Raw genomic sequence first — 23,576 nt, forward strand, 5'->3', positions numbered from 1 at the left:
AACCGTGACTTCGTCTCACCTCCCTTAGGAACCACACACGGACTTGCTGGTTCCAGTTTCGTTCCAGCTACCAGTTCTCAAGTTCAGGCTTCACACTCCGTCCTCTGACCTGCCAGCAAACCTCCTCCAGAGTGAGCACCCCAATGCGCTTCCCTGACCGTCCTGCAGATGCCCTGCAGCACAGGATAGCCCCCTTCCCTCCCATCTGCTCCAACCTTGTTTTCCTTGTGCAATTTCCTTATGGAAACTATTTCTTATTGAAAACTAATATACTTAACGCTGGCAGATTAGAAAAAAAATAGTGGGGGAAAGGGAAGGAGTTCAGTAGATACATTTTTGTAAGTTTTATAACTTTTAACAAAAAAATGGAAAAGCTAACCATATTTTATTCTAATTAATTTTATTTTTTCATATCACCTTCCTGTGCACCTGGACAGAGCCTGTTCAGTCACAGGGAACTCATGGCAGATTCTTTTTCACTTTATGTTATCAGTATTTCCACTGTTCTATGTGAACTTCACACTTATGTTAATAGCTCTAAAACATCCCATTGTGCGGAAGTAAAAAAAAAAAAATACACACACACTTGTTTACAGACTTAGACAATGGGTTTGTTTCTAAAAAATATTTATTTTGGTATTACAGATAACAGAGTAGTAAATGTCTTTGCAGCAGATGAAATATTTCTCTTTTTTTGAATATTTTTTTAGTTATACATGGGCACAATATCTTTATTTTCATGTGGTGCTGAAGATCGAACCCAGGGTCTCACATGTGAGAGGCAAGTGCTCTACCACTGAGCCACAACCCCAGCCCATGAAATATTTCTTGGAGTAGATTTTCAGAATGAGATGACTGGGACTAATTATAGGAAGTCCTTATGGCCCTGAGGGGGTTCCATGCTTTTTCAATGGGCTGTGGATCCTCACCAGCAGAGCAGTTCACTACCAACTTTCAGCAACAGTGTCACTAACACTTTGTTTTTTTTATTTTGCAGCTGTAAAATGGTACATAAAATTTAAATTTATTTAGTAATTTTTGGATACTGATGTAGCATGTTTCCATGGGTTGGTTACCTGCATTTACTGCATTTCTTTTTTTGGCGGGGGAGGCAGAGGCAGGGGACCAGGGATTGAACTCAGGGGCACTCGATCACTGAGCCCCATCCCCAGCCCTATTTTGTATTTTATTTAGAGACAGGGTCTCACTGAGCTGCTGAGGCTAAAATTTTGAATTTGTGATCTTCCTGCCCCAGCCTCCAGAGCCACAGGGATTATAGGCATGTGCTACCTGTGCCTGGCCTTCTCATTTCTTATATCATTTACTCATTCCTGTCCTTATTCACTATATGTGGAAAAGTTCTAAAGGGACTTTTTTTGTGGGGGGATCTTTGAGAAGCTTCATAGTCATGGTCCCTGCCCCCCTGACCCATTCCTATTTCAACTTCTGGAAATAGATGCCTCACTAACCTTCTTGTTGACTAGACTTTGGGTCCTTGAGGGCAAAAAACCACATGTGCCTCGTCCACCTCCTTATTCCTGCATGTCCAAGCACTCTCATACTCGGTGCAGATCCTGAACCTTTGCTGGATGCCAGCTCCTGTCCTGGCACGGAGCAGACAGTGCCAGGCACAGACGAGACACCGTCTGAGGTGGGCTTTAATAGTCTCTCTGGCTGGGAAGTTCCATGTAAACGTTGGAGAATGGCCCGGAACAGGAGGACAGGGAGCAGAACTCCCGGAGAGATGTGAAGGTGACCTTGGATCAGAGGGCGGCTGGATGTGAAGCAGCTTGATGCTGGACACAGTTTCAAGGCTGAGCCATGATACCAAGCACGTGGTGGGTATTAAGAAGAACAGACACCATCTGTTCATCCTGTGATTCCTAAACAAAGCTAACACACACCACTCACCTCCTCAACTCACAGCAAAAGTCCTTTGACGGACGTTTTATCCCCTCTTTACCTCTCCCTGCTGCATGGTGTCCCTCTGTCTGGTCTTAGAGAAGGTCCAGGGACCGTCAGAGGTCCTCCCAGTGGCCATCCTAACTCCAAGTTCAAATCCACAGGAGGAATCTGGAATACCATGGATGACCATTTCCCCTTCCAAGTGCCCCCTTTACTGGGGACAGTACTCAAGAAGAGAGTGCAAAGGGGTCAGAGAAGTGGGGGAGGTACCCACGGAGGCAAAAGCCCAATTCTCCCCCATTCATGAGACTCCAGGTGATGCCCGCCTGCCTCATGGTGGGTGGAAAGGAAGGGGAGGTCGGCTGGACCAGGAACAGGAATGAGTACCAAGGGCCAGATGGTCTTCCAAAGAATAGGAAGTTCAAAATGGAATGGCTTTTAAAAGAGTATATGACAGTATTTACAGAGAGGCCACTGATGTGCCTGCTGCCTTGGAAGCTGCCTCTACTTTAAGCCTGAGTTGAAATCACAAACCTCAGCCCTCCTAGGCAGTCATTCAACACACATTACGGAGTGATGCAAGGAGGGACGAAGACCAACAAGAGCTGTGGGTACGGCGTTTGTACTATGCTGGGGGAGACGGGCAGGTCATGTAATATAGAGCTGGATGGGGAGACAGGATGTGATGGGCTAGAGGCTATTTAGACGGAAGAGGCTTCTCTGGCAAGGCAACAGCTGAGCTCAGAATCCAAATAATCCACGTCAGCACATCCAGGCCCCGAGACAAATTTAGAGCATCTGAGGGACATGAGGCCGTCTTTGTGGCTACAACACAGTGAGCAAGGCCCAGAATAGAAGGAGGTGAGATCAGAGATAGGGGGACATGTGCAGTGGCGTGGGTGGCCATCAGGGACCTGGAATTACTGTGATTGCATTAGGAAGCCAGCTGGTAAGTCAGGAAGTGACCTGATCAGATTTACGTTTGTGAAACATCCCTCTGTCTGGGGGAACCGGCTGCGGATGGACACTGTGATTAGAGACTGGGAGGATGGCGGCTTTGAGTTAGGGCGGGAGCAGTGGACACGGCAAGAAGAAGCCTAATTCAGAGTCCAAACTGAAGGTTGCACTAGCAGGACTTAACACTTTAGGTTTAGATATCAAGGGTGAAGCTGACTCTGGGGCTCCCAAGAGCCCCAGAGTGAACAGTGGACAAACACCAAGAAGACGGGACAAAAGAGGGGCAGGACGCGAGGAGTTCTGTATCAGACAAGTTGGAAATGCCACTTAGAGATGGAGAGGGTGACACGGCATCAGGAGCTTCAAGGGAAGTCCTGGAGCAGAGAGAGGATTTAGAAGGCACTACCACACAAACGGGCATTTAAAACAAGACGCGGTCCATGGGCCCCGAGTTCAGATCTGACTAGGCATCCACCTGAGTGCATCATTAGAATCTCAAGTGCCAGCACAGAGGAACAGAGGGGACGGCCAGGCCAACTCACCTTTGGCGCCTGCCGATGACTTTGCAATCCACACGTTGCCCTCCCCGTCCTCTTTCTTTCTGTTATAGGAAGCCAGGAAGAACTCTCTCTCATCCGTCCTGGAGTTATTGACGGGTGGCTGGATTCCATTCTGTGCTGGAGCAACTGGGGTCTTGAGATTAGTTGGGTAAATCACATAGGACTCGGGGAACCAGGTGCAGGACTCAGCCAGTTCTGGGCTTGTCTTGATCAGCCTAGCAGAGGACAGAGGGTCAGGCTCCTTTCTTAGTGCCCGCTGTCACCCTGTTCAGAAACGACACTGAGTTCCCTTCAGGGGTTTCCAAGGAGTCAAGCCATGGCCTGGTCTCCTCCTTACCCCTCCGCTTCCTCTCGACCTCCCTGGACAGACCTCTACCATGCTGCACCTATTACATGCAATAGTAAAGGCGTGCCCAGTGCATCCACAGGACCTCCTGCCGGCCAGGTGCAGTGCCACACACCTGTAAGCCCAGCTACCTGGAAGGCTAAGGCAGGAGGAGAAAAAGTCCAAATCCAGCGTGGACAACTAGTCAAACACAAAATAAAAAGGGCTGAGTTTATAGCTCAGCCTCAGAGGACCTGCCTAGTCCTGGGTTCAATCCCAAATATGGGGGAGGAGGCTTACTGCCCAGAACTTGAGCAGTAAAGGGATTTCTAAGGACACCCAACTTGACCTAACTCTGAATAAAACACCTTTTCAACAAACAGGTTGGGACTGAGCCAGACCAACACCAAAAAATGAAGTGGGGGACAGAAGAAAAGTCAAACAACTAGTAAAATTACTATCTTGGCCTCCGTCTCTACTTGGGACTCTGAATAGCTAAAGACTATTTTTAAGTCCTTTATTTCCTGCTTTTAGCTCAGCCTCACTTCAGTGACAGAATAAAGAAGGAATCCTTCTAGTGGGGCACAGGACAGGGGACACAATGAAATATGCCCCTCAGTCCCAAAATAACACACCACCACAGAAGATAAAGGCCCTTAACAGACACAGGGTCTTACCAAGAGCTTCCCACTGCCGGCTTCCCAGGTCAGAGGCACCAGGATCCACTTCACAAAAGAGGAACTGGGTCACAGAGGAGTCCCCTCCCGAGAGCAGCAAGTAGCCAGCACCAGGTAGGACACAAGCCTAAACTGCCCAGCCTTCCCCTAGCCCAGGAACCAGGGCTTAGAGGCCTCCCTAAATTGCTCCTCCTTCTGTCTACAACAACTGTTCCTGCTCAGCCTATATTATGATTCACTTACAAAACCCGGCCTGTGAGCAAACAACAGAAATAATGAAAAGAACAGTTAAATTAACATTAAAAACAAAGTCATTCTAGCCGGGTGCAGTGGTGCACCCCTGTAATCCCAGCAGCTCAGGAGGCTGAGGCAGGAGGATCGCAAGTTCAAAGCCAGCCTCAGCAAAAGCGAGGTGCTAAGCAACTCAGTGAGACCCTGTCTCTAAATAAAATACAGAATAGGGCTGGGGATATGGCTCAGTGGCTGAGTGCCCCTGAGTTCAATCCCTGGTACACAATAAATAAATAAATAAATAGATAGATAGACAAAGTAATTTTAAAGTTAAAGGCAACAGAAGTTGTAAGTTACTTGAACCGAAAGGAACAAAAATGATAAAAATAAATACATAAACTCACCGAATACTCAAGTCTGAACCTACACTGTCCTGTAGGGTGAACACTAGCCACATGTGGCCACTGAGCATTTGAAATGTGAGCGGCGTGACTCAGGAACAGAACTAAAAATTGCATTTAATTTTAATTTAAAAATGGATGCATCATAAAGTATTTTTCCATTAAGCAGCATTTTGCTGAGGTGGCAGGATGACATTTCCCTTGACTACACTGCTGTGTGCATGTTGGGCCCGTGTGTCACTCCTAGTATCACACAAACACACAACACTGCTCTGTTCAGGGACAATGGACCTACTCAGTTGAAGTGACTTTCTTCTGTGCACTGATGAGACGTGACCACGTGCTAATGACACAGACAGCAGGAGCTACTGTGCAAAGGACAATCAGTAACTAAGGGGCAATTATTTTTCTAAATAAAAATTATTATTTGTTTAACTAAAAATAAGTATGGACTAATTTTTAAATTTAAAGCAAAAGCATTCTACTGATGCAAAACTGAGCAGGGACCCCGAAGGCAGAACAATGACCAGGACAGGGAAGACAAAGGACTGGAAGCAGGTGTGACAAATTCACAATGGATGGCGGCTACACCAGGCTACTGCACAATCAAGTGAAAAGCAGTTTGCTTTGCTAGGGAGACATTTTCAGCAAACAAATAATGAATTTGATGAACATTTTTCTCTCAATAGTCAAAATAGAATATTAGTGGCAAAAGTCATAAAAATGCAACAAAAAAAATTTTTTTCAACAATTAAAAAAAATTTTTTTGTACTAAGGATGGAACCCAGGGGTGCTTACCCACTGAGCCACATCCCCAGCCCTTTTTATATTTTATTTAGAGATGGGGTCTCACTGAGTTGCTTAGGGCCTGCTAAGTTACTGAGGCTGGCTTTGAACTTGTGATCCTCCTGCCGCAGCCTCCCCAGCTGTTGGGATTATAGACATGTGCCACCGTGCCTGGCTTCAATTAAAAAAAAAAAAAATTAAGAATATATATAAGGTCTCTACTGAGCTATATACATCCCAGTCCCTGAAACTTTTTAAAAAATATTTATTTAATTATATTTTAGGTGTAGATGGACACAACATGAGGCTCTGAGCTTATAACTTCAGTCAAGTATAAAATGGCCTGGATTCTAACACAAAAGGAAAACCACTTTAGACAGAAATATGGTGAAAGAAATTATTTTAAGGCAAAGTTTTAAAAGATATTTTATGAAAGTAAAATATCTTCAGGTCAGCCAGAATTGGCCACAGATAACGAGCTCTTTCTAACAAATAATATCAAAGACTGACTCAAAATTTGAAAAAAAAAAAATTAAGCATTTTTCTTAGTTTTAGGTAAGTTGTGATGTGAGATGCTGCTAAATTAATGCTTTGGGCATGCTTACATTAAAGAGAAAAAAAAGAAACCAAACTGATGATGCAAGTATTTTTGAATATTTTACATCTGTCAAAGAGCCACAGAAGGCTGGGGTTGTGGCTCAGTGGTAGAGTGCTCGCCTAGAACACGTGAGGCACCAGGTTCAAACCTCACCACCACATAAAAGTGAAATAAAGAAATTGTGTCCACCTATAACTAAAAAATGAATATTTAAAAGAAAAAAGAGTCAAAGAATTTTACAACTAGATTGCTTTTTTTTTTTTTGGTACTGGGGATTGAACCCAGAGGCACTTACCCACTGAGCCACATACCCTGCTCCTTTTCTCTTTATTTTTTATTTTGAAATAGGGTTTTACTAAGTTGTTGAGGCTGGCCTCAAACTTTCAATCCTCCTGCAGCAAGTCACTAGGATTATAGGCATCCAACTGTTTCCTTTTTCACTTCATGCTACTGTATGATGCAAACATTTGTTTTCTCAGTTTTCTGAAGCAGAACTCTATAAAAAGTATTGTGGATACAGTTGTTGAAATGGTTCAGTATATACTTGCAAATGTTACAATGATTCACCAGTTCATGGAACTGTTGAAAGAAACAGAAGACAAAGAATTTAATGATACCAAGCTCTCTGCCAATACTCTGTTTGATGATGTTTGAGATGAAAGAGTTTTACAAAGATTTACTGTACATCTCTGATTCAAATATTCTTGATATAAAAGGAATGCTTGCCAAATCATTATATACAATCAACATGTCATTATTTAGTTCAAAAATCCAAGATTAAAAATGGCAGCATTATTTATATTACCCATATCCATGCTACACAGGAACAAGTTCAATTATAGTTCCAAGGCAGGGAAAAGACCTGGCTTTGATCCCCCTATGCAGGTATTATAATTCATGTTCCAACTTCATAGAACAAATTAATAATAATGATTTTACATGTTTTTATTACATGACAAGATGCAGGTTTCAATTATAATAGTATTATAAAAACTGGCTTCAAGGCTGGGGTTGTGGCTCAGAGATAGAGCGCTTGCCTGGCATGTGTGAGGCACGGAGTTCGATCCTCAGCACCACATAAAAATAAAATGAAGCTATTGTGTTCACCTATAACTAAAAAATAAATATTAAAAAATTATAAAAGAAAACTGGCTTCAAAATCAAAAACAGAAAATTGAAGAAAACTTTGTTGATATTGATAAACTCTTCATTATATTCAATACCCCCTTTAAATCCGGTGTGATAATACTGAGCTGATGCAAGTTGGTGAATTTGCTAGACTGGGATAGACCTAGTTTTGCAAAAGATATGCTTTTTTTCCTCAAAGCCAAATCAGTTCTAAATAAGATCAATCCATTTTCTCAAGACATATATGAATATTAAAATGTTTTTTTTAGAGCTCAATTCAGTTCCTAAAAACTTCTATGTCCATTGGAACAACTTTAGTATGTATATCTACTTTTTCAATCATAAAATTCTTATGCAACCTCAATGCAGATGAAGGGTCTCCAATGAAAATTCAGTGACTGAGTTAAGTTGTGCTACAAAGATAAAATACACATCAGATTTTAAACACTCAGAATTTTTTTAAAAGTCTCAATGTTTTTTATATTAGTAACATGTCAAAAAGGACAACTTTTTGGATTTGTTTGTTTGATTTACAATGCTGGGAATCAAACCCAGGGCCTCACACATGCTGGGCAAGTGTTCCACCACTGAACTACACCCCCAGCCCAATATTTTGGATTTAGTTAGTTGAATAAAAAGATTACTAATTAATCTGCACCTGTTCTTTGTACTTAACGTGGCTACTGGGAAGTTTAAATGACAGGTGTGGCTGGCCTTCCATTCTGATGGACAGAATGAGAGCAGGCCTGCAGGAAGACCTCTGCATGGCTGCACCCCCCTCAACAGCCCACTGGGGAGCAGTCACAAAGGAAGGCTACTCAGGTCTACAAGGGAGTAATGCTCACCCAGGAAAAGAAAGCTCCCACCTCCCAGCAGAAGGGACGCCCCTCAGGCCTTGGGACTATGGCCTTGATGAATCTGACACTCCCTGCAGGGAGAGCAGCCAGAAGCAGGCCCTCCCCGGTCCAGCACTGAGCCCTATCCAGGCTCTAGGCAGCCCTGAGGGACACCTAGTCATGCTGTTCGTGGGGCCCATTAATACTGATCAGAACATCCTGGCTTAACCCGCACGGCTGTGGCTTTGGTCAAGAAAGCTGACCTCTCTGCGCTGCTAATCTGTCCTGTACAATGAGGGAGAGTGCAGTCTGACTCTCTGGGGTCCTTTTAAGTCACAAAAAAACCAGGGAAGACAGACAAAGGGAACCAAGACCTCCTGGAATCACCCCAGCCCTGGCAGGACCCCTGAGGGATGAAGGAAGCTGGTAAGGGGGGCAGTCCCCAGACTGCAAACATCCTGTCACCATGTACAAGGTGCCACCACAGTCATGCCACACACCTCAAGGGTCAGACAGCGGGTATCGTCCACCATTTGTCTCCACGTTGTACGCTGGACACTGGGGTTCACAGCAACAGTGCTCTCCAAGGTCACGATACCGCCTTGGACCAGGTCACGACTCCAGCCCTGTACTCACTGCCTCCTTGCAGCTAAATGTGAAATATGCAGAACGCTACTTTTTTTTGCGGGGGGAGGGGGGGGTACCAGGGATTGAACCCAGAGGCATTTTACCCCTGAGCCACAACCCAGCCCTTTTTACTTTTTATTTAGAGACAGGGTCTTGCTGAGTTGCTTAGGGCCTCGCTAAGTTGCTGAAGCTGGCTTTGAGCTGGTGATCCTCCTGCCTCAGCCTCCCAAGCTGCTGGGATTATAGGCATGCGCCATCGCACCCAACCAGAATGCTACTTTTTACAGCGTATTCTACTTCCTACTTTTAAAGGGCAAATTCTACCTTAATTGTTAGAGAAAACTATCACAGCTCTGTTTGGCTGCATATCCATGTTTACTAGTTCATGGAAAGCCTGGAAATCTACTCCAGCCCTGACTGTAGGGCCCAAAGCCAGTATTCTGCTCTAAAAATGACAGCAATAATAGCCATACCAAGGAGTAATAAGAACTCTCACTTTTGTAGTGTGAACCACGCGACAGGCATCCTTCAAAGCCTTCATAACAACACTGAAGTCGCTGCTATCAGTATACCCATTTTACAGGGAAGAAAGCTAAGGCACAGAGTCAAAGACACACAATGTACCTGGTCACTGAATGACATATACTCCAGTGTGTCACCTGATTTAACCCTCACCACTGCCGCATGAGCATGGTACGGAGACCAAGAGGGATAAGATCTGACCACACCAATCAGAGCTGGGTTAAAACCCATGCTGCCTACCCTGGATCTTAATCATCATATGACACTGTCTCCCTCCACTTTACAAACCTGCTCCGGCGGCATCCAGTCGTAACCCACTGCTCAGGATCCAGGTGGAAGAGCTCCTCTCACACCTGCCCAGATCTCTTTTCTGCAAGGCCCTAGCTGCTGGGAGAGGGGGCTGCGGAGGGCGATGCACACCTTTCTCCAGGGATGAGTCTCTGCCCAGAAAAACCTAGAAAGCTATGTCCCCCACCTTTCTCCCAAACAGAGGCTGGAGCCCAAAAGCCCAGTGTCCTTGCTTTGAGATGTGCCAACTCTGAGGTGCCATTTGCTCCACAGTCCCATGGTGACACAGCTGAAACCGCATCTTTGCTTGGCTCTCAGCTTGCCCTGTCCTGCTCCCTGGCTTCCTAGGGGTGTGACTTGAGGACCTGCCCCCAAGAAATCACTTCTGCAGGAAGCCGCAAGTCAGCTGTGCTCCTAGGCAGCCTCACCTGAGGAACCCCAGGCTTCATCAAACCCCACAGCAACAACCCCTCGAAATGCAAGCCTACAAGAAGCTTCAGAACTGGTATTTATGGACTTTTTGAATAGTAAAAGCATTTTCACCCTTTAAATAATCCCACGTTTTTGCATGAGTGTTTGAAGCCAAAGACATTTATGTAAAACATTGAAAATGGAAGAACACTTACTTCACTAAAGAAGCTTTGCGACACAGTTTGTCAGCCCCCCTGTAGTAATTCACCAGCTGCGCCAGCCCGGGCTCGTGACCTGCAAGGAAAGAGCAGGCTCAAAGGGGGGCCTAAACAGGTGGGGAGTGACGGCAAGGCACCAGCATGCCAGATGGGGACCAGGAGGGGCATGCCCAGCTTTTCATTTCAACTTTGGTTGTTAGAAATGGAATAGTTTGGCTTCTCTGTCCCTGAGGGTCTTTCTCTCAGTATCCTTCTGGCCACTCACCCTCCCCCAAGGGATGCTACTATACCAATACTGCAGGTCTACAAAGACCATGGCCACCTTTGTTTTTTCTTATTGGAGTGGAGCATGCTGGGTATTTTCTCTTCAGCTCTCCCTGGTCTTACTACGCTCCTCTTCCGGCTTAACGTGAAGACTTGCAATCTTTAAATACAGGAAGCTACTTTAAGAGTCATGCTTTGCACCTCCCCAGCCCTGCTTTCTACAAACATCAGAGAAAGCACAGAACTGTGATACTGCTAGTCTCAAGCATGCTGGTCTCTGCCAGCTTCTGGAAGGCACCAGAAGGTAGAGGGAGGTGGTGGGCGGGCCATGTCAGAATGTCAGAAGTAAGAACTTCATTCTGTGCTTCATCCCACAGGGATCTTATTCTCAACAATTCTCATTACCACAACCCTTCTCTATGAAATTAGAGCTGAAAGGATAAAAATAAAAACACAGTTTTACTTAATTTTTAGGGGATACTGGGGAATGATATTTGTCAAATTATATTGTTATATTGTGTGCATGTATGAATATGTAACAACAAATCCCACCATTATGTACAACAATATGCACCAATTTTTAAAAAAGTGGGAAAAAAGAAACTGAAAAAATTTTTTGTTTTGTTTTGTTTAAAATCCTAATAATCCATGCATGGTGGCACATGCCCATAATCCCAGCGACCCTGGAGGCTTCGGCAGGAAGACAAGTTTAAGGCCAACCTGGGTGACTTAGCAAGACCTTGTCTCAAAAATAAAAAGGGCTAGGGTTGTAGCTCAGTGGTAGAGCACTCCTGGGTTCAAATTCCAGTACTGCAAAAAAATAAATTTGTATATGCATATTTAAATTTTATTTATTAACAAAATGCACTGCATTTCCTATAATAGAAAGTAAGATGGAATAAAGGCATTATGAGTTGATGTCAGAGGCAATGATTCATCAGAGAATGGCATACGCCCAAATCAAAAGTGTCAGGCATTACTTGAATTTCAGTGCTTCCCTGTGGTAGAGAGACCCTCATTCTCCCTGCATGGCCCTCTCCACATGCCCAGGGCCCTGAGCCCTTACCTGACCCCTGAAGCTCCTTGGTTTCCATGTAGCACACTTTTAGTAAAAGGTAAATAACTCCAGTTAACAGCACAAAACATATTTTCTTTCCCATAAAAACTAAATATTTGCTGATCACCTGCTGAATCTATGGTGCCTATGTAAGATTCGAAACATATAGGTTTCTGCTTCTCACCTCCTTGCTGGGCATGAGCTCCACAGCTATGCCAACTGCCCCACCTCCACCTGGGCAGTGCTGTCTTTGACTGTTTTCCATATTAAGACTCCATCTAAGCTTTCACAGCCAGACACCACCAAGCACAAGAAGAAAGGAAGGCAGGAAGGGCAGTGGACAGAGTCAGAGGAAGTAACTTCTCAACTAGAAGCATTTGTTTCCTTTCCTCTTTCAGGGAAATAATTCCACATGAACATTACCTCCTCCACCCCACTCCCCCAGCTTTTTTGAGGAAGGCTTCCTGAGGAGATCCTTTAACAGGAAGGACTCTCCAAGCACACTCTCTGTAATCCTAGATTTCTGGGGGGCTCCTGTCAGCCCTTCCATGGAGTCACCATTCTTCATTATAAACTTGCATGGCAATGGGAAGTTGTCCCCAGCACTATTTCAAAGAAAAAACTCAGGAAGGCATTGCCTCAACAAGTTTGGTTCTCAAACACTGGCCTCACCCAAATGCTCTAGTAAGTTCACCAATGGCCAGTCAACTCCAGATGGCCTGTTTCCATTCTCTGACAACTCATCCTTTTTCTGAAAACCCTCTCCTCTCCCCAACATGGCAAGAACACCGCTCCCTTTGGTTGGCCCTCCAAGACTGAGGCTTTTTCTCGGTATCAATTCTCCCCTTCTATCCTTGGAGTACAACTGACCCCCACCCCTGGTGAGTTCTGGCCAGGAACACAGCTACCCAGAGAGCCCTTCCCAGATGACTGTGAAGTCAGCAGGTCACGAGCCTAGCCGATGCTCAGGTCCCCAGGATGTGAGTGCACCTTCCGGAGAACTTCTGGATTACGTCATTTGGAAAGGAGCGGCTGGTCCTCCCCTCACTCCTGTCCCTTCCTAAGGAGAGTAGGTGGACAGGGTGGTGCCAAGCCGGCTTCTACCACGTAAAAAGGCAATTCCCTCCCGGCAGAGATGGAGGGGAACCAAGCCTCTGGTTAAAACCTTTATTCAATGCACAACTGTAAAAACACGTTCGTTGGTGAAGCCTTCGCTAAATTGAGACGCTCCTCCAGCTTTCCCTGGGGGAGGGTCTCCTCTGAAGCTCCGGTTTTGAATCCAAATGGCTTTTCAGAATGCACTCCCTGCCTGATATCCGAGCCTTGCGCGGGTACAACCCCAGGTTCCAGCACCTTCGGGGGCCCCCTTCCACGCCCACACCAGGCGGGGCGAAGTCCTCCGTGGGAGACGCGCAAGGAGACTTCCCGGCTCTGCGGAGCCTCGCGTGCCCTGCGCAGCCTCGCGTGCCCTGCGCTCAGCTCCGCCAACCTGCCCGACCCGGGGCGTTGGGCCCGGGAGCCGGGGACCAGTGGCCGACAGCCCCCATGCTGCAGGGACAGGTCATTGTCAGGAGTAGCGGAGCCGCACCGCGAGTCCCTCCGAATGGGACTCAGGAGAGCCGAGAGCGTTAAGAACGAGCGCGGGCGTTGGCGGATCCGCCCGGGATCAGCCCGGGAAGCCGCACGAGAAGCCACACGGAAGGGAGACTCGCGACCTTAAAAACAAAAGCGCCGGCCGCGGCTGTGGAGCGCGCCCCGGCCGGGGGCGGGGACGGGGACAGGGACGGGGAAGGCTCACCCAGTCTCCCGAAAGGCAGCCGGTTCCTCTCGCCCAGCATCAGGTTGAACCTGGGATTGTCTCGCCTCAGCCTCTTCCAGTGGCCGGAGGCGAGGAGCAGCCGGGAGACCTCGGCATAGACGCTGCTGTTCTCGTCGCGCACCACGAAGGTGTACATGGCGAGGCCGCGCGCCCGGGCCCCAGGCCGCCGCCCGGGGACAAGCCGGCCGAGGCGGCGGCTCCGCGTGGACGGTGCCCGCCCCCCGCACCGCACTGCTCTCGGGCCGCGCCTCCCGGGCCCAGGCGGCGCCTTCTCGGGCGCCCGCGTCCGCCCAAGTGGCGAGCGCCGCCGGGACGCCGCGCCCTCCGCCGCGCGGCCCCGCCTCCTCCCCGTGATTCCGCGCGGCCAGCTCGGCGCCTGCGGGCCGCGCCCCCAGCCCCGGGCCAGCCGGTGGGGGTGCCCTGGGGGTGCACCGAGCCGAGACCACAGCCAGGCGGTGCCAGCGGAAGACCCCCCTTGCAGAGTTCCCCCGCTCCGCCACCTCTTTCACAGGGACTTTTATGGGTGAAAAAAAGTTGCTCGGCCCTGTCCTGTGTCCGAGTGAGCAGCGCTCCCTTCCTCTCCGCTCAACAACTAGAGCACCTAGAACGTTGCGGTACTTGCTTAGTTGGAGTAGAGCGCTCTTTTCAAGTTCTGAGACCTCCCGATTGTCGCACAGCCCGGGGGCCGGGGTGACCCCAGCGTCCACTGGTGGAAATAGTCCCGAACAGGCTTCAGGGAGTCCTGGACCCGTTCCCGACCTGCCCTTCCAGCGTGGGCCATGAGCCTTCTCTATTTCGGACCTCGTCTTGTCTAAGCTACTTTTAGGAAACCGATTTTGGTGCATTTGAGGGTCAGAGAGGACAATGACTATCAGGTTTTCCGCAAACGTGCCCATATGCCCTCGTGAATGACCTACCCCAGCCTTGTGCCTCACAGCTGTTACTCTGCTTTAGAGAAAGAACCTCCCATCCTGTGCTCCCCGCGTTCACAGTATCTACCGAGCATTCTGTAAAAGCACCCTCCTCCCCCAGCTCGGCCCACATTCGCTCACTTTGCAAAACCATTCTAATCTGTGCACTTTCGCTGTCCCTGGGGAGCTTGCTCTGTGCACAAAGGCAGCAACCCAGAGTGCGGGTGCTTAAGTTCCCTCTCATCCCTCCATCCATCAGCATAAGAGTGGGTTGACAATGCACTGGCGTCCTCACCCCTGGCAGGATATGCTGCCAGCAGGTGCATTTCCTGGACTGTATTTCAAGGTATCTACAGAATTCAGCCCCTGCTGTCCACAGCTGTCCAATACACTTCTCTTGGCTTCCTTCCTTTCCCTAATTCACTACCCCACTTGCTCCTCCACAGATATCACCTTGCTTTTAAGTCCTTGTTCCAGGATCACCTTTTGGGAGACCTCATGCTAAGATAAGCCATACCTGCTGCTTGTCACCGAAGGCCACATTCTTTCCTCTAATAGTTGGCTTCTCTGCCACTCCACAGCCATGGTCTCCCTAGCAACGCCAGGGATCCTCAATCCAGTGGTTCTCTTTTTTTTTCTCACCTATCTTTTATGGTGAACACTGTTTACACTTGTTTTAGTTTTAATTTGGGGGCAGTGTTCCTTATCCCCTTTGCTAGATAATAGTATTCATCTTTTCCCCTCCAGACTTTATGAGACTCTGGAGAGATGAACACAGTCCATTATGGGCACAGGAAAGGCAATCTCCCAGTTCAACAGGGCTACTCCATCCCTTTCTGCCATAGTAGATGGTAAAGCATAAGAACATGACCCAAATCTGGACAATCTGATTCTTTGTGGGATTTGGAGCTATAAAGAAAAACCAATTTTTTAATTTTATTTTTACAGCTGAAATTGCTCAGATGGAAGACTGTGTGCCACAACATGTAGCTATCTTAGTATCCTACAAAGAGGAAGACTCTGTCTGTCTGAGACTTTGACTTCCAGCACTCCCTTGAATTAGGCCTGGCTCTCTGGCTATACAAGAGGAGTAATATGCTTTACTTCCTATTCTGGACCTTAAAATTAGAGCATGCCGCCTTCTTCCAAATGCAGAACCACAATAACAACAAAACAAAAAGATGCAAATGTTATAGTTAAAGCTTCGTCCTGGGGTTTCATACACTGACTTCCAGACCACTCACATATAATCGAATCAAGCCTTTATTGAAGCACACCGGTGGCAGCTGACCAGGACATAAAGCTGTTCCCCTGATCTGCCCTGAACAATTGCAAGGGCACTACTTATAAACCTGAAAACTGCAAAAGGGATGTTTGGGGGTTCAGCCAATGCAAGCAAGCCAGGTTACAGAAGCGGGACAGTGCAGTCAGGCAGTGGGAAGCCTAAACAATCACAGCCCAGTCACTCCAGTTACAGAAACAGAGCCTTGTTCCCCTAGTTACAGAAACAATGCCCCATTAGGTAGTTTCGTGTTCTTAAAGGTTTCTATAGCAAAAGGAAAAGAACATCTTGCCCCAGTCATGACCCTTTTCCTTGGCATGGTTGTTTCTACAGAATGGAGTCACAAAACAAAATGGAGTCACATTTGCTTTTACTATCACGCAAGGATTCTACCAAAATTGGCTCTTTGATTGATCCTAAAATAAACTTCAATAGCCAGCTACAGTGGCACACACCTATAAGCCCAACATCTGGAGAAGCTGGGGCTGTAGGATTATAAATTTGAGGCCAACCTCAGCATCTTACCATGCCCCTCAGCAACTTAGTGAGGCCCTGTCTCAAAATAATAAGTACAAAGGGCTGAGGATGTAGCTCAGTGGTAAAGCACCCTGGGTTCAATCCCCAGTACGAACACACACACACACACACACACACCCCTTGAAAAATCTCCACAGGTTGAGACAATTCTAAACACTTTCTCTAACAACAGTGGAATTAAGTGGCTAGGAAATTCAGTAATATACTTCTAAATAACCTATGTTAAGTGAAGAAATCACAATAGTATAAGAAATATTGGCTGGGGATGTGGCTCAAGCGGTAGCGCACTCGCCTGGCATGCGTGTGGCCCGGGTTCGATCCTCAGCACCACATACAAACAAAGATGTTGTGTCTGCAAAAAAAAAAAAAACCTAAATAAATAATTCATTTTTTTAAAAAAAGAAATATTGTTTAACTGAATGACAATAAAATTATGACATCAAAACTGGTAAGATACAGCTAAAGCCATGGTTAAATGAAAATTTATAGCCTGAAGCACAAATGTTAGGAAAAGAAGACTGAAAGTCAGTCGTTCAAGCATCATCTCATGATACTAGAAAAAGGACGACAACATCACACCCAAAATAAGTGGAAAGAAACGGAGGAATGAAGAAACAGATATACCAAAAATAAATCAACAAAGCCAAAAGGAAAAAAAAAAAAAAAACCTATTTGGGCTAGCTCATGGGTAGAGCACTTGCCTAACATGCGAGAGCCCTGAGTTCAATTTCCAGCATTACCAGTAAATAGATAAATAAAATTTAAAAATACACTACTTAAATTGCTAACCATTCACAGCCCAGCAAGAAGGAAAGAAAGAAAGGGAGTGCAAGTAATCAGTACTAAAATGTCTAGGGGAACCCACTAGAAATCCTAAAGATGTTTAAAAATAAGGTACTGGGGCTGGGGATGTGGCTCAAGCAGTAGCGCACTCGCCTGACATCTGTGCGGCCCGGATTGGATCCTCAGCACCACATACAAACAAAGATGTTGTGTCCGCTGAAAACTAAAAAATAAATATGTTGAGAGCCACAGCCAAAGGGGCCCCAGCAAACTTTCAGCTGCCAGCAAACTTCCAGCTGCCAGCTGATGATTGGCTCACAGCAGCCCCAGCAAACTTCTAGCTGCCAACTGATTGGCTCCTCTGCAGTGATGCTCATTGGGCTGTTTCCCGCCCTTTCAGACTAGGGAGCTGCTCATTGGGGGTCTTTTTTTGGCTCTGCCCATGCGACCTAGCCAATCGGCCTCAAGAGCAGGAGGAGTGGGGGAGGTTGAGAGGCTTGTGGGAAGCTGGTGGTGGCAGTTGGGCTCTGAGGGTTTTTCCTGAAGAGCAGTGTGGTGTGGTGTGTGTGTTCTAAAAATAAAGTTCGTTTCTTTTGACAAGTGGCTCCTGAATTGTGCCCAGCCAGACTGCGGCATAAATATTAAAAAAAATAATAATAATAAAAAGTACTATAAATAATTCTTGCCAATGAATTAATAACTTGGACAAAACAGACAAATTCTATGGAAAATCCTAGTTTACCAAAAATGATTAGAAAGTAATATGAAATCAGAATAATTTCATATCTGTTAAACAGATTGATTCATTTGTAGATGACATATATATAGAGAAAAAAACTAAAAATATCCTGAAGATTATACATATACCCCAAAAACATTAACCCTAATAAGCAAATTTAGCAAAGTTTAAGAACAATTCAGAGAGGAAGTTAAGAAAATAATTCAATTTTACAATAGCATCAAGTAGCCAGGTCAAAAAGAGAAGATTTCTTTTTTTTGGTGGACCCAATATTTTTATTTTTATTTATTTATTTTTATGTGGTTCTGAGGATCGAACCCAGTGCCTCACACACGTGAGGCAAGTATTCTACCACTGAGCTACAACCCCAGCCCAATAAGACGAGATTTAAAAAAAAACTGTCATTTTTCAAAGATGACATGGTTATATATACAAAGCAAATCTTAAGTCGCTAGACATAAGACCAATATATAAACACTAATTGTATTTCTGTCAACAACAAAGAAATAGAAGATGAAAAATTTTAAAGATACAATTTATAGTAGCATCAAAAAATGTCAAATACTTAACATTACTAAAGAAAACTATGCAAGAACTCTACACTGAAAACTACAAAATGTGACAAAAGAATTTAAAGAATAAAATAAAGGAAACATACACTATGATCATGATTAGAAAACTCAAAATTGTTAAGGCTGTCTGTCCATTCTTGCTGAATGGATCTGCAGTGCAATTCAAGCAAAATCTCTGCAGAGCTCTCCACAGAAATTGACAGGACAATTCTAAAGCTCATATAGAAATGCAGAGGAACAAAAATAGGAAAGGCAGGCTGAAGGAAGGCTACCAGACACCAATCCACAAAAGTTATAGAATTTGAATATAAAGGTATTGCAAGATGCAGTAGCTCACGCCTGTAATCCTAGAGACTCCAGAGCTGAGGCAGGAGGATTGAAAGTTCAAAGCCAGCTTCAGCCACTTAGCAAGGCCCTAAGCAGCTTAGCAAGACCTTGTCTTTGAAATTAAAAAAAAAAAAAAATTTAAAGGGCTGGGGATGTGGCTCAGTGGTAAAGTGCCTCTGGTTTCAATCCCTGGTACCAAAAATAAATAAATATAAATAAATTTAAACAAATAGATAAATAAATATAAAGATATAGTAATTCAGGAAGCAGGATTTCAAAGAAATAGATCAGTGTAAAGAGACCCATGTCCCTGTGGTCACAGAGCAAGGTCCCGCAGCTGCCCTGATATTGAATACCCAACCTCCAGAACCAAAAGAGAAGGTTTTTGTTTGTTTGTTTGTTTTAAGCCACCCAATTTATGGCTGTTATAGCAGTCCTAGGAAACTAGAATACTAACTAAGATATACAGGTATTTTGTTTTAATGTTCTTTTTTGAGTGCTATTAATACAATTTCATAACTCTCCTGGAAAAAAAAAAAGACACGAAAAGCTAGGGATAAAGGGAAATTTTGATGGATTGGAAACCGTGAAAATTAGAACTTTCATGTCTCAAGAGACACTATCAAGAGAATGCAAAGGAAAACCACAGAGCAGGATGAGAGGCCCGGCGTGTGTCCATCCACACAGCATCCAACAAAGGATTGGCCTGGTGTATAAGAGAAATGGCAAATGAATAATTTTTGAAAACTGACAAGCCAATTAACAAAGGAAGTAATTTGGGTACTTATCTAGATATATGCCCTCAGCAAAGAGAAGATTTAGAAAAGAGTTGTACTAAGAAACTAAGGAATATATTTGACTAGAAAGCAGATCCTCATCTCACAGTTTCAGGGCAAGAGTACAAAGGTGAACCACGCAGCTAAATGTCCACCATAAATATCTCAAAGTTTCAAACCAAGCCAAGGAATTAAAGAAAATGTCTACTTTCCTTCCTTCTAAATACACTTTTATAAGGATGACCTGGGGGACCAGGAGTTTTGGAATTCTCAGACTCATAGGAATTCCACGCCAGAACTCGGTAATCCTGAAAGATATGGCCCTGGTTCCTGCCCACCCTGTTTCCTCTCTCCCTGACTGTATTCCGCATGGTAGGGGGACTTGCATGCATGCATAGGGACAGCAGAGCCGGGAAACTCAAGCTCCACTGTCAGGAGAGGAGAATGACTTATGGTTCTCGAGCAGCCTGGTGACAGAAGTGATGCTCCTCCTGGGGACTCCCTGTTTAAAGGCATAGATTTGAGACTGCTCAGCTGCTGTGGTGATGCTCTGTGCAAAAGGAGGTTCCATGCCAGCTGCGGAATTATCAGTTCTTGACCTTAAGTTCAAAGGCCAGCTGCCCATGGGTGGAGATGGTAGATGCAAGTTGATAGTTCTAATTGGGCTGTTTGAACCCTCAACTTCAGTTCTGTTTATCTTGAAGAAACTTCTCACAATAAATCCCTTTGATGTTAAACCCTATAGAATAAATGTGCTGAGCTTGTTTGTGGCCACTGGTTCCCTATCAGGGTTGTTAGTGAAGCACCAGGACCCGGCTTTTTCTCTATTTGTGTGTGTGTGTCTGTCTTTTCTTTATCCCCTCATCACCGGATTCGGTTACCTGAATTAATATCCTTGCAGGTTGTGGCCATTGTCACTCAAACAGGGACACCGAACAATCACAGGAACTTTTCATTTGTCAGGTGAGTGCGATGCTCCTAAAAAATAGCTGTGTCAGATAAAGGAAGGAGGGGATCAGGTTTATATATAGCTTGGTGTAAACATGGGACAGTTAGGATCCAAAGAAAGGGATCTCTCTGTTGCTATGCCTGTGCTCAAGTCTATGCTGAAATCAGGGAAGGCACAGTTGTCACATTTTAAAATTAGTTATTGAAATTTGCCACTGTTTTTTTTTTAAAGAGGGAGTGGTAAATGCAGAGACCTGGGACAGACTTGGTAAACAGCTGTGTGACAGGTACACAGCCCAGGGACCAGATGAGATCCCATGGCTACTTTCACTTTGTGGTCCTTCATACGAGATCCTCTCATTCCATTTCATGAAAGTGTAGAAAAGCTGCTATCTGAAAGTCTGATTTCAGAGTCCACCATGGCTGTTAGATTTTACACCTGGCATTTCAACTGTGCAGGCCTGCCCTGTGCTGAAGTCACAATGTAAAAGTCTGATAGGTTCTATTTTGATTTCTAACAGGCTAACTCTAATAGCGGCTTTGATAAACATCCCTAACACTGCCTCCCTTCTGTGGAGCTCCGCTTACACAAAGTTACACAATCTTTTCTTCTTGTCTGTTTTGTGTATGTGTGCACACCTTGTATTGTGTTATTGTGTCTACATATGTGTTTGTGTCTATATATTATGTACAGGGTATCAAAATTAATGTATAGTTAAAGAGCACTCCTAAATTAAAATAAATGGATCCAAATATTTTTTAGTTTATATAACTTAAAAAAAGAATTTCAGTTTGAATTGGGTAAACAGATAAAAATCAAGATGTCTTTAAAATTACTAACTCATGTTTTTCTAGGTGGTCAGAAAACTTATAAAGTATTGGTTTCTATAAAATCTCTAAAATGTAATATTCATTGCTTCTAGGATATTTCTTCAACAGGAAAGAAATGGTTAATACGGTTAAGTACATTTGTTCAATATCTTGGTTTTTACAGTTAAAAAATGAGTAAATTAGATTTAACATAAACGGGATTAATCATAAATGTTGTTAAAGGAAACATCTGATTAATTTACAAAGTTAAAGCACTAAACTATCAATTGCTAAATGTAAAATCAAGCACTCTTAACTGAAATATATTTAAACGTTATATGTGTTTTCATAAACTGGTAAATGGGAAAAAGGTTTGAGATGGCTTTGTTTCTGTGTCTTTACTAAAAGCAAAGTTGTAAGGGTTAAGATTCAGTCAGGTGTGATTTATGTACAAAGAGTGTGAGAGGTTTCAGTTGGGTTTAAATTAAAGTACTATAAAAGCAAAAGTAATTCATCTTATTAAAGTTATTTGTCTAAATTGAAGAATTTCATAAGGATTGTTTCAAAATATGAATTTGGAAAGAGATTAGTAACTAGGAAAGAAATATAAAAAGATTTTAGATATGAAATATATTTTAATATAAAAAGTAAAGGGAAATGTTTTTGGATAAAAAAGTCTTTTTCTGGTAAGGTAAAAGTTTATAAATGTCTAATTAAATTACAAAAGATTTGTAGAGATAAATTTCAAAAGTTTGTATGAAACTAAACTGGTTATATATAACTCATACAATCAGCTAAATTTATCTAAGCCTTTTTCCTTTTTTAGGGGGGGTGGTACCAGTGATGGAACTCAGGGGCACTCGATCACTGAACCACATCCCCAGCTCTATTTTGTATTTTACTTAGCGTCAGAGGCTCACTGAGTTGCTCAGTGCCTCATCAGTGCTGAAGCTGGCTTTGAACTTGAGATCCTCCTGCTTCATGCCCTGTGCCCAGCAGGGTTTTTTTCTCTTTTAAGAAGAGAGTTCCTAATCTACAGGGCCAAAGATCTTGTGTGGAGTTTCTGGCATGGAGCATGCTACAGAAACAGGTATGAAAAAAGCAGCTCTTCCTACAGGCTTCTGAAAAAGGGCCCAAGAGAGGGAAGGAAAACTGACTCCCCAGACAAAAGTCAAAAATTAATACACAGGGATTGTGACTCAGCTCAGGTAGAGCACTCTTCTAGCACGTGCAAGGCCCTGGGTTCAATCCTCAGCACCACATAAAATAAATAAAAATAAATAAATAAAATAAAGGCATTGTGTCCAACTACAACAGTGTTTCCCATCGAGCATCCACCAATACCTTATTGCCCAATCATACTACATGAAAATTGGGTACCTTTCCTAAATGGATGGAATGTACTAATACTTTGCCAGTGCAACATAAAGTCCCTGGCAGTAGTGAATGTGTCTTGGATTGGTCCTGCAGAATGGATAGACAACCACATCAGGAATCTATGACTCCTGGAGGCTTTGTTAGTAATGTTCTGACCTTCCGTGATGGTGGCATGCAAAAAGACCTGTGGCATTTAATATCTACCTTAGATTTCATCAACTATACCAGCAGCCCCTTAACTGACCTGTGGACAGGAGCTGTAAAGCAGTTCCCTGCTATGGCCTGCAGGCCTGTATCCAATCTCCTTATGTTTTCATTTCTGGAAAAGTAAAAGTAAAGAGAACTGGAAAAAATATATATATATATATATATGCATTAAAAATGCTCATTTTATTAATAATTTAGGTCAAAATACTTCCAAAGCCTTACAGAATCATGTAAGTATTGATGAAAAGATTGAGACTAAACTAAATGCTTTGGAAGCTACTATCATAAATGTAGAAAATGAGCTTGCTGTTCTCAAATTTAGACAACAGCTTTGATGCCATGCTGGCTACAAATTTGTTTGTGTTACGTCTGCAAAATTTAACATTTCCCATTGGGATAGGGAAAAAGTTAAAAGCATCTAATGGGCCTTTGGCAGAGAAATAATGACCATCTAGACCTTATGGCATTACATCATCACATCCAGGATATTCAGGAAAGCAGGAATGATCTCGTGGATCTTATGTGGCTTGCTGAACAGATACTTAATAACTTAAATGGTTTTAATCTTTGGAATATATTAAAATGTTCAATAGGGTACACTTTTGGAATTATGAGTTTACTATTAATTCTCTTTTCTGTTGTACCAATAGGATGCTTCATCTTCCAAGAAGACACCTGAGAATTTCAAATAATAGCC

The 23,576-nt window shown here is 44.2% G+C and overlaps 2 protein-coding genes across 2 annotated transcripts in view; one reads left to right on the forward strand and one right to left on the reverse strand.

The window, feature by feature from the left end:
* The window catches only part of Ttl (tubulin tyrosine ligase), a 34,286-nt gene extending 20,444 nt beyond the window's left edge, over positions 1–13,842 (reverse strand). The window contains exons 1-3 of the mRNA XM_027952058.2: positions 13,590–13,842; positions 10,468–10,546; positions 3,405–3,637 (exon numbers count right to left, since the gene is read on the reverse strand). Coding sequence (XP_027807859.1) covers positions 3,405–3,637; positions 10,468–10,546; positions 13,590–13,746 — 469 coding nt within the window. The 5' untranslated portion in view covers positions 13,747–13,842. The remainder of the gene's footprint in view (positions 1–3,404; positions 3,638–10,467; positions 10,547–13,589) is intronic.
* The window catches only part of LOC117794965 (uncharacterized), a 44,871-nt gene continuing 35,039 nt past the window's right edge, over positions 13,745–23,576 (forward strand). The window contains exon 1 of the mRNA XM_034637345.2: positions 13,745–14,019. Within this exon, the coding sequence (XP_034493236.2) occupies positions 13,745–14,019 (275 nt within the window). The remainder of the gene's footprint in view (positions 14,020–23,576) is intronic.

The sequence above is a fragment of the Marmota flaviventris genome, chromosome 14, assembly GCF_047511675.1.
Source record: "Marmota flaviventris isolate mMarFla1 chromosome 14, mMarFla1.hap1, whole genome shotgun sequence".
Classification (NCBI taxonomy): domain Eukaryota; kingdom Metazoa; phylum Chordata; class Mammalia; order Rodentia; family Sciuridae; genus Marmota; species Marmota flaviventris.